General features: G+C 39.0%; 1 protein-coding gene across 1 annotated transcript in view; it reads right to left on the bottom strand.

Moving 5' to 3' along the window:
• Nucleotides 1-15,239, bottom strand: part of galt (galactose-1-phosphate uridylyltransferase) — a 137,395-nt gene that overhangs the window by 121,333 nt on the left and 823 nt on the right. Inside the window, exons 2-6 of the mRNA XM_051121959.1 lie at nucleotides 13,861-14,030; nucleotides 12,023-12,098; nucleotides 9,972-10,020; nucleotides 7,193-7,322; nucleotides 1,343-1,399 (exon numbers count right to left, since the gene is read on the bottom strand). Of these exons, the coding sequence (XP_050977916.1) occupies nucleotides 1,343-1,399; nucleotides 7,193-7,322; nucleotides 9,972-10,020; nucleotides 12,023-12,098; nucleotides 13,861-14,030 (482 nt within the window). The remainder of the gene's footprint in view (nucleotides 1-1,342; nucleotides 1,400-7,192; nucleotides 7,323-9,971; nucleotides 10,021-12,022; nucleotides 12,099-13,860; nucleotides 14,031-15,239) is intronic.

Here is a 15,239-nt window from a genome sequence, read left to right as displayed (position 1 = left end):
TTAATTATCTTCATGTACATCTAGGGTTAGGGTTATGCATAATTAATTGTTATTAACAGTACTTGCAACGTGTGACAATGACACCTTAAAGTGTTAACCATTTATTTATATTACTTAATGTTAATTTCAGCATTTACTAATGCACTATTAAAATCAATAGTTGTGTTTGTTAACATTAGTTAATGCACTGTGAATTAACATGAACAGACAATGAACGACTTTATTTTTATTCACTAACATTAACAAGGATTAATAAATACTTCAATAAATGAATAACTAATGGAACCGTATTGTAAAGTGTTATTGTTTCGGTTTACAATAATAGCATGCCATTTATTTTTTTTGTTACGCTACAAAAATAAAATTTCCTCCAACTGCAGTATAAGTTTACTTTCTCCAGCCATCTAAACTATATCAATCACAACCTAACAAGTTAGTTCACTATGCAATGTACAGGCTCCAGAGATCAGATTTGATGAGGCTGAGAAAAAAATGAAAGCTGCTAAACCATAAATCTATGGTATGGCCGTTAAACCTTCATTCCTCAGGTGTGGTTTATTATAAAGAAAGTATTATATGGAAAATATGAGTGCTTTGTGACAGCTTCTTTAACCGGAGCTCCTATCAAAGCATCCTAAAATCCTCTACTGCCCCCTCGTGGAGTACAAAACAATAAACGCTTAATGAATTCAGCGAGACGGAGCTCAGTGTGCGGCCAACCCAGCGAGTTTGGCTTGCTGCGCTGTCACGGCACGACAGTGACAGGCTTCCTGTGCTTAGAAGGAACAAGGGTAAGACAGACAGCCAGAAAAAGGGGAAACGAGAGGAAACAGAAGCTCCTTGCTGCTCGGAGTCAAAGCGGAAGCATGGAGATGTCAATAAAACACATCATTTACACTGAACCCTATCAAACTGATAAAAGCAGCGACACTTTCCACCCCATTGCCATCCCAGCGACCTCTTTTATAAAAAAGATCCCAGAATCCCCACGAGACAAGCCTGTTAGACTCCAAGACCAGAAGGCGAGAGTAATTCTCTAGCAGGAAGATGGTTTCGGTGACGTCTTTCCTTGGAACATCTCTGTAGTTCCCTAATTGGAGTCTACAGGCTTTTTAAGCCCCTGCTTGCATTAGCCACGTCTCGTCAGCAGTCTCTCCACTAAGGTGACAGTTAAAGACCTATTCCAGTCTAAAAAGAGTATTCCAGATGGCCGAAGACTGCAGCGGATACGTCTTAATCCGCAGGGCTCCGCGCCTCAGCGAGTCGACAGGGGCAAACGCTAATTGGCAGGAGGAGGGCTGGAAAAGCGGGACATCAATGAAGTAACAAGGTGACGGCGTACCTGACAGTGAGGATGGGGGTTTGAACAGCCCATCATGGCTCCTTTATTCTCGAAGATCTGAAACACGAAAGAAAAAGACATTACGTCCGTTCAAAGAACCCAGACATAACAAACCAGAGCAAACTGTATACAAGTGTACGGAAACATACTCGAACAGACAGGTGCAGCCGAAACCCGCTCTCTGTTATTGGGACATGAAGAGATCAGAGCACATGTTGCTGTTTGAAAGGAAACATCCTGTCGAAGGGAGTTTTAAGACTTCCTGGCACCTCCCTCAAGGGCGATATAAAAGGATTTGAGCAGGATCTGCCCTTGTCTACTCTACTTGATAAATATTGACTCGGCTAAAGTCACCGCTCTTCAGGGTCGGTAAATTGCGAAGACGAGGGAGCGCAAGCTCTGATGTGTTTAACAGAGAGGAGATGACCACCGGTGTTATCCAGAAGTGTCGCTAACTGATATCTCTACTGAGACAAAGAAATGTAGACGTTTCTCTGATTGGACCCTAAAATAACGATTCATCTGTTTCTCATGAGGAAATATAACTATTTTATGAGGGGGTCGACTTTGTATGAGAAATTGTTAAATAAAGTTGTTATTTTTTTCTTTATAGCTTTATAACATTACGGTTGAACCACTGATGTCACACGGACTATTATATTGATGTCCTTACTAACTTTCTGGGCCTTGGATGTGGTAGGTGCATTGATGTCTATGCAGGGTCAGAAAGCTAGATTTCATCAAAAATATCTTAATTTGTGTTCTGAAGATGAATGAAGGCCTCATGGGTTTGGAATGACATGAGGGTGAGTAATTAATGACAGAGTTTTCATTTTTGGGTGAAATAACCCTTTACGTTTACAGCATTTTTATAAACAACATAAAGCAAAAACACATCTGATGCACATTCTTTATTCATCATATTGTAGGTAGATTACCTTCTTGCTCCAACCAAAGTGACTTAAATGCACCTAATATCTTAAATGGTTGATGAACTGAGAAACTACAATTGCCTGATCTTTTGACACACAGTTGAGGTCAAACCTGAATACAGTTTTTTGTTTAGTGATAGCTGTTCATGAGTTCCTTGTTTGTCCTGAACAGGTAAACTGCCTGCTGTTCTTCAGAAAACAAAGGTTCAAACACTCACTGATTCTCCAGATGAAAAACGATTCATTATGAGTTTGGGTGAAAACTTTTGGAATTTGAAGATCAGGGTAAATTTAACTTATTTTGTCTTCTGGGAAACATGTAAGTATCTTCTGTAGCCTCTAAAGGGCAGCACTAAATTTAAAAAAATATGATATTTAAGCAAAATAAGAAATATGTACACATCTCCATTCTTTTCAAAAGTTTTCACCCCCCCGGCTCTTAATGCATCGTTTTTCCTTCTGGAGCATCAGTGAGTGTTTGAAGCTTCTGTAGTTGCCAGTGAGTCCCTCAGTTGTCCTCAGTGTGAAAAGATGGATCTCAAAATCATATAGTCATTGTTGGAAAGGGTTTAAATACACAAAATTGCTGGAAAACCAAAGAATTTGTGGGACCTGAAGGATTTTTCTGAAGAACAGCAGGCAGTTTAACTGTTCAGGACAAACAAGGGACTCATGAACAACTACCACTAAACAAAAAAACACAGCTGTGGATCATTCATTATTTTAGTAAAATAATTATAATTTTTAACTATAAAAGGGAATTATATAAGAGGTCATTGCACTATAAAAAAAAAAAAAAAAAAAAAAAACATCCTGTAAGTTTAAGAACTCAAAACTCAAAAACGGCTTATATTAAAGACAGTCTGCCAAAACGACAGCTTTTGGAATGTTTTACTCTATTACGATGTAATAGTGTGAATAAGCACCGCCTTCACAGAGGAAGATTGACATCGCTGCCTGTTTAGCCCCGCCCACTGTTTGGCGCATAATGTTTACCAGAGGCAAATGCACAGATCTATGCAGAAACCAAACAATAAAGATGACTCTGAAAACAACAGGATGTTCTGCAGTGCCAATTTGTGGAAAAACAGTCTTTGCATTGCCTCCCATCTGATCCCAACATTAGGCAAGAGTGGATGCACTTTATTTTTAATTTAGTTCCAGACCAGTCAGTAAGAACTCAGTCCTTTGTTTACTTACAAACTAAAAAGACGATACTGTGCCGACTGTATTGGATCTGACAGTGATGTCGCAACAAAAGTGTAAGTAACTTTTGTCTGTTAACTTTGGCTGTTATTATAAATACTTTGGTATGTACTGAGTTATTTATGTGTTTTAAACCTAAATCACAGCCGCGTCCATCTATGAGGAATGAATGTACGCTGTTAGCCAATCATAGCAGTGGGCATTTACTTCTGAAACTACAACCCGCCAGGTTCCACGAGCAGATAATCCGAAAATGTACGAATTATATTAGCCACCACACTTGCAAAATGTAAAATAGTTCATGTGTCTCCAAATGCATCTTTTTATTGTTAATCTTTCAACAAAATTACTTTAAAATGTTCATAGATAAAGATTTTTGGGGAGTTTTTATGATGAAAACTAGATGAAAAACTGATCATGGAAAACACTACAGTTTTCCACTGACTAGTAATTTGTCACAGCATATGCAATCAGAACATATTTTAGAACATATATATATCTGTGTACAATTGTATTTCCCAGTGTTGACTCAGCACAAAATTGTCACAATCCCAGGTTAGGACACAGTGTTAAGTTACAAATTCAGTGTCCCTGGAATAACCTGAGGTTGGCACTGTGCCATAATGCTGTAAGTCTCCAACAATGCTAGCTCAGCAAAAGCACTGAAGGTGCTTCCTTTTGCCATGAATACACAGACACATGCACTCGAGCAACCTTGTGAACCATAAAATGACAAATTGGTCACTCTATGGCAGGGGCGTCCAGTCCTGCTCCTGTATGGATGCATTCCAGCAGAGTTTAACTCCAGCCAACCTGTCTGGACATTTCTAGCAGAGACTGTTTTACTACTGGGAGATGAGAGTCTGTATTACTTACTATTGGAGAAAGCATAACGATAAACTTGGATCACGTGTGCCTTGATAACCAATCGCATTACAACCTTGGCATCACTGAATTTCAGTTTAGAGTTGTACAACACTCGATCGCCATTTACGAAACAGCGTATCCATGTGGTGTGGCTTACACAGAACAGCGTACATAGTTTGCGCCCAGCTTATATTCTCCAAAATGGCACTACGGATGAATTGTTGAATAAAGTTGTTACCTTTATTTTGTTTGTGTTCAAAAAGTATTCTTGTCACTTCATAAAATTCAGATTGAACCACTGACAGCAGATGGAATATTTTGACAACGTCTTTCATGCTTTTTTGGGTCTTGACAGATTTACTTGGCAGTCAATGGGACAGTCACAAGCCTCCTAGTTTTCATCCAAAATATCTTAAATTGTGTTCCAAAGATGAACAAAGCTTTTACGGGTTTGGAACAACATGGGGGTAAGTGATTAATGACATTTTTTTTTATTATTATTTTGGGGCGGAGTAACCCTTTAAGTAGGATTTTATTTTTTCCCAAATTTCATTTTTTCCATTTTAATTTTTCAGGATTTTGTTTTTGTTCACCCCATTTAAATTTTTGTGGATTTCTGGATGGTTAAAAAAGCATGTCAAAATAAAAAATAAAAAAATTAGGATATTATGTTTTCTTTTTCTTTTTTTCTTTCTTTCTTTTCTGGTAATCAAATGAAGGCATAAAACTAATTTATAAATCAAATTAAATTACATTTATTTTGGCAAAAAAAGTGCTGCACAATAGATGTTTGTGGATACAAAAATTGTGATTATTCCTTAAAAATAATGCTTTAATAATTATTTTATAATAATGATTATTATTATCACTGAGACTTACATTTTACTGTACAACAGAAACATATGTTACAATTTCTTCAAGTTGAACCAAACTTTTATTTTGACGGGTTGCCATAAAGACCTTGGCTTTTGTGTGTGTACGTATAATATGATGGTTGTTTTTCTCAAATGAAGTGGTAAAATGCTCATGAAGAGGCTCTTAGAGCAGCTGGAAATGAATTTCATTAGTTCATGTCGTCATATAGAGACACGGCAGAGGCTGAAAACACTGTGAGCATTACACATGCTTCAGTATGTGTAGTAAACAAAACCAAGCATCTGCGTGTCCTAGCCTTGTTGCTATTTAATATTCACAAACACTAGTCTATATATCATGTTTTGATTTAAGTACACAGATGTATCTTTGATTTATTCATCTAAAATTTGTCAAATTCCGTGACATTCCGCTATATATAGCAAATTCCGTTTTAATGACTCGATTCCATCACATTTTTTTCACATTGTGGAAATCATAGGACCCTACTGAGATTTTCTGAAATTGTACAAACATAAGCAAGCACCATTTGAAACAGGAACATTACATGTTTTGTTCAGTGCCAATAGCTCAATAATTCCCCCTAGAGGGGTTCAAACCAAGAACCTTTCGTCTACCAGTTCACAGCTTGGACCCCTTGCCTACACCTTCACATTCTGTACTTCACGTGTTTTTGAAGATAATTTTATGATGGCACAGCTCTCTTTGGTAGTGTGTAGCTAGTATGTAGCACAGCATCAATATGCATTAGGAGAGATACTTGTACACTGCCATAACTGTAATGTATATTGTATTTCTGCACTCCAGGAGAATACACTCTTCTTGTATTATTCGGTATTGACTGTGTTGTGTGGTCCTTTGGAGTCAATGAGTGTCCTCTTTTCATTATTAATCAGTTTTGGGGAAAACTGGAGAACTAGTAGCTGTTTTATACCTGTTGGTGATCACAGGAACAACTGTTGTGCTTCATCAACACATTTGGTTGATATAATACACCAGAGTTCACCTAATTTTATTCTTTAAGACTGGTCATAACTTTAAGTCATTTACATAAAAATGTAGATTGGTCTACTTTGAATCTGAAAAATAACACTCATTGGCTAACTTCTATCTATCTTCTGTGGTTAAGACACACAGTGTTTCCAACATTTTAACTTGAACTTACTTTGCAGCCATTAAAAAAAGTATGTCCTATATAGTATGAATATGGGTAGTGAGAATGAATTTTGGATGTTGAGGAACAGTAGCAAAAAGAGTGGAAAATAGTCATAAAAAACTAAAATATGGTTGTTTTTGCCACAAGAAATATTACTAACATTATAAGTGGGCTTTAGAGAAAAACATAAAATGATAAAATGTGTAGGATTCTGTACATTTAAGCAGAAAAGCTTCGTTAAACTGAATCTATAGTCTGTCAAAAAGCCACTGAGGCTCAGGAACTCTCTCACGCTCATAAGTTAACTATCTTTTGGCACAAACATCTTAATTCACTGCATTCATATCCCTGAAACTCTTTGAAGTGCTCCATTATTCCCCCGCAGGAGCAATAATGTGTCCAGAGAGGCCAGAGCAGCGCTCCACACTGCCTGCCATTGATCAGCGCTGAGACACCCTGACTGAAGAGCATCTCCCAATTGATCCAATTAGCGCTGATGAGGAAGACTGGGACAGAACCCAATCGAGCGCTGTCCCTGCCTCCGACTCCTTTAAACACACACTCTTATGCAATCACGTCCCTGTGACTCCATGGCTTCCAGAGATAAAGTTTCTTGGGGCAACAAATGGTGCAAATGTTTCATTAAGTTGCTACAGCCCCCAGAGAGAGTCATAGTGAGAAAAATGTCTTGTTTCTTTAGATGAGTCATGTGTCTTAAGGCTGTGTTTTAGTGCAAAGTAGATTAAAATGTTTTGCTTGTGAAAGCAAAGTAACAGGTGCACTAAAAACAGGAGTGAGAGGACGAGATGTACTAACCTGCACCCACGTGTATTCAGCACCCAGCTCTACAATCAGATCTGCCCACTTGTCAATCACTTTGCGGATCTCTGCGGGCTGCATGAGGGGAAGGGTGATGTCAGACCACGGGTGGAAACACATGACCTTACTGAAAGCAAACAGAAAAACAACAAATACGGTTAAAACTTCCTCTATATGTCTCTCTGTCTATCTTTACATCTGTCTGTCTGTCTGTCTGTCTATCTATCTATATGTCTGTCTAGTTTTACGTCCATCCGTCTGCCTATTTATATGTCTATCTATCTGTCTGTGTCTATATGTCTGTCTGTCTGTCTGTCTAGTTTTACGTCCATCCGTCTATCTATATGTCTTTCTATATGTCTGTCTGTCTGTCTGCCTGCGTGTCTATATCTGTCTGTCTGTCTGTCTATGTCTCTCTCTCTCTCTGTCTGTATTTACATCTGTCTATCTGTCTGTCTATGTGTCTACATGTCTATGTCCATCTATCTGTCTGCCTGTCTGTCTATATGTCTGTCTATGTCCATCTATCTGTCTGTCTGTCTGTCTATATTTACATCTAACTGTCTGTCTATATGTCTGTCTGTCTATGTGTCTATATGTCTATGTCCATCTCTCCATGTCTGTCTGTCTGTCTATATTTACGTCTGACTGTTTATCTGTCTATGTGTTTATATGTCTATGTCCATCTATCGGTCTGCCTGTCTGTCTATGTCCATCCGTCTGTCTATATTTACATCTGTCTATCTGTCTGCCTGTGTCTATATGTCTGTCTATGTCCATCTGTCTGTCTATATGTCTGTTTATATGCCTGTCTGTCTATATGTCTGTCTATGTGTCTATGTGTATGTCTGTCTGTCTATATTTACGTCTGTCTGTCTATATGTCTGTCTATGTGTCTATATGTCTATGTCCATCTATCTGTCTGTCTGTCTATATTTACATCTGTCTGTCTGTCTATGTCCATCTATCTGTCTGTCTGTTTGTCTATATGTCTGTTTATATGCCTGTCCGTCTGTCTAGTTTCACGTCCATACGTCCGTCTGTCTGTATGTCTGTCTAGTTTTACGTTCGTCTGTCTGTCTGTATGTCTTTCTATATGTCTATCTGTCTGTCTGTCTGCCTGCATGTATATATGTCTGTCTGTCTATCTGTCTGTCTATGTGTCTATAGGTCTATGTCCATCTATCTGTCTGTCTGTATATCTCTTTGTGTGTCTGTCTGTCTATCTGTATCTATCTATCTATCTATCTATCTCTCTCTCTCTCTCTATATATATATATATAGAGAGATCCATCCATCCATCCATCCATCGCTCATTTCTCCTGTAGTTACGATCTAAGCAGCATTCATTATAAAACATACAGTGGACGTTACACTTCACCTTCAGAAATCACCCCGGCAGAGTCATGAATAAATACATAGCGTAATTCTGTCTTCTCTCAGCCCTGAATGAAACCCAACAGCTGTGCCTGCAAACTTTCCAAAGTCTCCTCTTTCAGGCTTTATGTGGGGCAGCCAGTTCTCTCTATTAGGCGTCCTTGACTTGTTTGCGCCTTGAGCGCTATTCTTACTACTTTGAAAACAATGTCAGATCCCAGTGCATTAGAGTTGAGCGTCAGTTGGCAGGGTCTGTGTGTTTGTGGCCTCCTCTGCTACGCTGCTAATTGGATGGTTGCACACACAGGTGCTGTTTCAGAGCAGCCGTCTGTACCTCCTCAGTGTCAGTAAAGTTCTCTTCTGCCTTCAAAAATAGTGTATAAAAGGGTCCAGTGTGGATGAGATAAAACAGAAAGCACAAGGGATCAAGGAAATCAGGGTAATAGACAATCTAATGGTGTCTCTCTCCTATAACATGTCCATGTGACAATCACTGTGCACATATAATGGGCCTGAATGACTTTGTACAAAGACTTACTTGTTTGACGGCAGCACCACCTAGTGTTAGCAATATGACATGACTAGAAATAGAACAATTTTGATAGCTCAAATCACACATAAATCATATTAAAGATAAACCAGAAGGACAAAACCATAGTGATTTCATGGTGATTTTATATATAATCTACAAAACACACTAACACAAGCAAGACGCTGGCAAAGCCGTGATTTGACTCAACCTCTAATGTGTTTTCACTCATTGCTACGACATTTAGTTCTTTCCTCTCAGCTAACGCTCTCCTGAGGTGTCGCCGTTCTGGCAGCACAATCAATTTCTATACTCAGCACGATTAAACTCAAGGAAATAGTTTATTAGCAATGCTTCAGAGGGGCCATGAGCCACAATAACCGAGCTAACGCACGGTGCTAACAAAGTATCCCTCAGTGCCGCTCCAATCTACAGCAATCTGTGCTAATGTGCTCTGGAAACAAAATCAGTTACAAGGAACAGCAAGAATACTATAAAATAGGGAGGGTGGCATAGATTTCTGGTTAAAGATCTGGGAGGGTAAGAAGGGAAAGAACCTACTAAATGTTTTGTTGTTGCTGCTGCATTAAAAAAAAAAAGTTTTTTGCACAGAGAAAACAAATGTGGTAGTTGCGTTGCTGTCTATGCAGGATCAGAAAGCTCTCAGATTTCATCAGAAATATCTTAATTTGTGTTCTGAATATGAACGAAGGTTTGGAACAACATCAGGGTGAGTAATTATTAACACAATTTTCATTTTTGGGTGAACTATCCCTTTAAGGGTTGTGTTGTTATTAGTGATGTTTAACTTAGCCAGCAGTACTAGATAGTAATTTCACATCTTAAGAAGAAGAAATAAACTGTTCTCACCAAACGCCCCTTGCGGCTTTGCTTTGGAAAAGTGGGTGATGATCTGAACCTAGAATCATTAATAATACAAATTATCAGCAAATTGTTAAAACACTGGAAAGAAGTGCTTCATTAACATACACACCAATTGCACATTAAAAGTTGTATGCTATCTACTTTTGTTTTACTTTCATATAGTACTGTTCAAAAGCTTGGGATCTGTTTTTCATGGCCATTTTTCATGAGTTACACTCAAAAATCTAAGACTTTTTCTATGTACACAAAAGGCCTATTTCTCTCAAATATTGTTCACAAATCTAAATCTGTGTTAGTGAGCACTTCTCCTTTGCCGAGATAATCCATCCACCTCACAGGTGTGGCATATCAAAATGCTGATTAGACAGCATAATTATTGCACAGGTGTGCCTTAGACTGGCCACAATAAAAGGCCACTCTAAAATGTGCAGTTTTACTGTATTGGGGGGGTCTGAAAACCAGTAAGTATCTGGTGTAACCACCATTTTCCTCACGCAGTGCAACACATCTCCTTCGCATAGAGTTGATCAGGTTATTGATTGTGGCCTGTGGAATGTTGGTCCACTCCTCTTCAATGGCTGTGCGAAGTTGCTGGATATTGGCAGGAACTGGAACACGCTGTCGTATACGCCGATCCAGAGCATCCCAAACATGCTCAATGGGTGACATGTCCAGTGAGTATGCTGGCCATGCAAGAACTGGGATGTTTTCAGCTTCCAGGAATTGTGTACAGATCCTTGCAACATGGGGCCGTGCATTATCATGCTGCAACATGAGGTGATGGCCGTGGATGAATGGCACAACAATGGGCCTCAGGATCTCATCGAGGTATCTCTGTGCATTCAAAATGCCATCAATAAAATGCACCTGTGTTTGTTGTCCATAACATACGCCTGACCATACCATAACCCCACCGCTAACCATGGGCCACTCGATCCACAATGTTGACATCAGCAAACCGCTCACCCACACAATGCCATACACGCTGTCTGCCATCTGCCCTGTACAGTGAAAACCGAGATTAATCTGTGAAGAGAACACTTCTCCAAAGTGCCAGGCGCACGAATGTGAGCATTTGTCCACTCAAGTCCGTTATGACGATGAACTGCAGTCAGGTTGAAACCCTGATGAGGATGACAAGCATGCAGATGAGCTTCCCTGAGACAGTTTTTGACAGTTTGTGCAGAAATTCTTTGGTTATGCAAACCGACTGTTGCAGCAGCTGTCCAGGTGGCTGGTCTCAGACGATCTTGGAGGTGAAGATGCTGGATATGGAGGTCCTGGGCTGGTGTGGTTACACGTGGTCTGCGGTTGTGAGGCCGGTTGGATGTACTGCCAAATTCTCTGAAACGCCTTTGGAGATGGCTTATGGTAGAGAAATGAACATTCAATTCAAGGACAACAGCTCTGGTGGACATTCCTGCAGTCAGCATGCCAATTGCACGCTCCCTCAAAACCTGCGACATCTGTGGCATTGTGCTGTGTGATAAAACTCCACATTTTAGAGTGGCCTTTTATTGTAGCCAGCCTAAGGCACACCTGTGCAATAATCATGCTGTCACGCTCGGCATTTCAACAGCGGCGGTGATGAGGCTTCATTTGCGTCAGGTGTGCCTCATCACACCCCGCCAGACATGGCTGTTCCAGCACCCCTCCTTTCTCGCACACCCACTCCCGTCAGGAGTCTGGTGAAGGGCGGCGATTAATGGATGGGGTGACGATGATAAGCAGGGGGGAGGCAGCTGCCGTGTCACATATATATATATATATATATGTGTACATACACACTATAAGTGTTTTCTATGTGAATATATGTTAAAATGTAATTTATTCCTGTGATGCAAAACGGAATTTTCAGCATCATTACTCCAGTCACACGATCCTTCAGAAATCATTCTGAAACTGTGATTTGCTGAAACATTTCTGATTTTTGTTAACAGAATATCCCAAATGCTTTAATATTTAGTAAAAACCAATACAGAAACAGAATAAAGTGTGACTGAGTCTTATGGGACTGAATGGGACGTAGATCATACCGGGGTCTGGAGCATCAGGCTGGAGAGCAGGGAAATCATTGTCAAACATGAACGTGCTGTCATACTCAGGATTTACCTGCAATAAAACAGAGGGAAATATCAAATGATTAGTGTAGACTGTATTTAATCACAGTCTGGTGGACAAAACATCCCCAGGCACTCTCTTTCTTTCACTTTATCTTCCTCTTGTTGACATATCTGACTAGACAAGCTGCTTCCAGCCAAACGTATATCCAAATGAAGCAACAGCATGAAATAGCACCAGGGTTCAAGAGTGCATGCTCAACATCTTGTCTGAATGTAAAGCAGTCTGGCAACTTTCTGTATTTAATTAATCATTAACTAATAATATTCAGGAATGAGAGAGTCAGCCAAGAACATTTGTCAGGCTTTAAAAAAAACTGTGCCTCTGAATATTCATCGCCGTATAACTCACACGGGCAGACGGAAATGTACGTTCAAGGAAAGGATATCAACAGTTTTCTGCTTAGTCAGAAAATGTTGTATAATGATTGCAGACACATCACTTTCCACAGAGAAGATGGTTTCATCTGTCTTCGTAAAAAAAGCTACCATAATGCTGCAGGCTGAGCCAGAGGTGTCGACAGCTTATAACTATGAGCTCATGAATTTTTTAAATCCTGTAAATGGACAATTTTACTACAATCTGATAACTTGATACTTGATAACAGTGTGTGAAAATGAATCGGAAATGGCACTGCAATGATGCAGTACAAAAAAATAAAGAATTTATTCTACCCCTCAGTGAATTCAACTAAATAAAAGCCTTCATTCTGTTTTAAAGCAATATTTTGGGTTCAAAAAATCAGGCTCTGCTGACATCATGTTAATATGTAGGACCAGATCATTATCTTGGGATGCCACGGGGTCTTATTACGTGTTAAGTGACAGGTGATTTGCCAATAAATAAATAAATAATTAAGAAACCTAAACATTAGGCAACTAGAAATAAAAGCCAAATAGCAGACGATATTTAGAAAGCCAAAAATTACATTACCATTTTTTTTACATTGGAAGTCCATGGGGCAAGACACTGAGCTGATGTGTTTAAAAGGTTGGGGGCACAAAGCTTAGGGGCATTTTTATGTTGAAAGAAGTCTCTATGTATGAAATGTCATTATTGTATGAAATTTCAAGGCTTATGAAAAGGCTGTATTTATTTGATTTAAATAAAAAAAACAGTAAAACACAGTAATATTGTGAAATATTACAGTTTTAAAAGTTTTTAATATATTGTAAAAAGTAATTTATTCCTGTGACCAAAACCGAATTTTCAGCAACCATTCTAATATGCTGATTTGCTGCTCAATAAACATTTCTTAGTATTATCTATGTTGAAAACTGACATTCTGCTTCATAATTTTTCTGGAAATCTTGTTTTTTTTTTGTTTTTTTTTTTAAGGATTCTTTGATAACTAGAAAGTTCATAAGAACAGCAGTTATTTGAAACTGTCACTTGATTAAATTAATGCATTATTCCTGAATAAAATTATTAATTTCCTTTCTAAAAGAACAATATAACAACATTATTACTACTTAAATACTCAATAATATAAAACAACAAATAAAATACATAAAGCTTCAAAAATGTGATTTTACATCCATAATGTTGTGTAACATATTTATTGTTTGTGCATAATTGTGACTTTTGTTTAAAAAAATGTGTGTGTGTGTGTGTGTGTGTGTGTGTGTGTGTACATATATTTTATTTAGATTTTTTATTTTTATTATTATTTTTTCATTATTATTTTTATTTTCTAAGGTAATCAGCACCTTGTCAAAGATAATGTTGATTAAGCCTAATTAAGGTTGCTCACCTCTCCATTAGCTCTCACGCTGCCGGGACAGAGGGGGTTGTTTGGGTCATGTCGTGGGATGTTGTCCTCTGGCGGTTTCTCCACCTGTCCTTTCCACGGACGCTTCATCCGATGGGCTGAGACCAGAACCCAGGAGTCCCGCAGAGGATTGTACCTTAAATGTTGGTGCTCTGAAACAAACAACAACAGGCAACAACAATATGTGACCCTGGACCACAAAACCAGTCTTAGGTAGCACAGGTATATTTGTAGCAATAGCCAATAATACATTGTATGGATCAAAATGATCGATTTTTCTTGTATGCATAAAATCGTTAGAATATTAAGTGAAGATCATGTTACATGAAGATAATTTTCTTTCCTTCATTAATTTGGACAACTTTAAAGGTCATTTTCTCAATATTTTGATCTTTTTTGCACCCTCAGATTACAGATTTTCAAATCGTTGTATCTCGGCCAAATATTGTCCTAACAAACCATACATCAATGCAAAGCTTATTTATTTAGGTGATTGGACCCTTACGACTGGTTTCCCTGGTGAAAAAACCAGCATATGCTGGTTAGGTAGGTTTTGATGCTGGTTTATGATGGTCCTTAGCTGGATTATGCTGGTCCTTAGCTGGTTTATGCTGGTCCTTAGCTGGTTTATGCTGGTCCTTAGCTGGTTTATGCTGGTCCTTAGCTGGATTATGCTGGTCCTTAGCTGGATTATGCTGGTCCTTTGCTGGTTCATGCTGGTCCTTAGCTGGTTTATGCTGGTCCTTTGCTGGTTCATGCTGGTCCTTAGCTGGTTTATGCTGGTCCTTAGCTAGTTTATGCTGGTCCTTAGCTGGTTCATGCTGGTCCTTAGCTGGATTATGCTGGTCCTTAGCTAGTTTATGCTGGTCCTTAGCTGGTTCATGCTGGTCCTTAGCTGGTTTATGCTGGTCCTTTGCTGGTTTATGCTGGTCCTTTGCTGGTTCATGCTGGTCCTTTGCTGGTTCATGCTGGTCCTTTGCTGGTTTATGCTGGTCCTTAGCTGGTTTATGCTGGTCCTTTGCTGGATTATGCTGTTCCTTAGCTGGTTCATGCTGGTCCTTCTGGTTTATGCTGGTTATGCTGGTCCTTTGCTGGCTGGTTTTTGCTGGCTGGTCCTTAGCTGGTTTATGCTGGTCCTTTGCTGGATTATGCTGGTCCTTTGCTGGTTCATGCTGGTCCTTGACCAGCAACATGACCAGCAAAAACCAGCAAAGGACCAGCATAAACCAGCATCAAAACATACCTACCAGCATATGCTGTTTTTTTTTTCACCAGGGTTGGTGGTCCAGGGTAATATATACAGTAATCCCCAATAAGTAAATCGTTTGATTTTTAAGGTAACTAGCATTCACTGTGCCACT

This window comes from Labeo rohita, chromosome 10 (genome assembly GCF_022985175.1).
Source record: "Labeo rohita strain BAU-BD-2019 chromosome 10, IGBB_LRoh.1.0, whole genome shotgun sequence".
Classification (NCBI taxonomy): Eukaryota; Metazoa; Chordata; class Actinopteri; order Cypriniformes; family Cyprinidae; genus Labeo; species Labeo rohita.
This window is presented reverse-complemented; position numbering and strand designations above follow the sequence as displayed.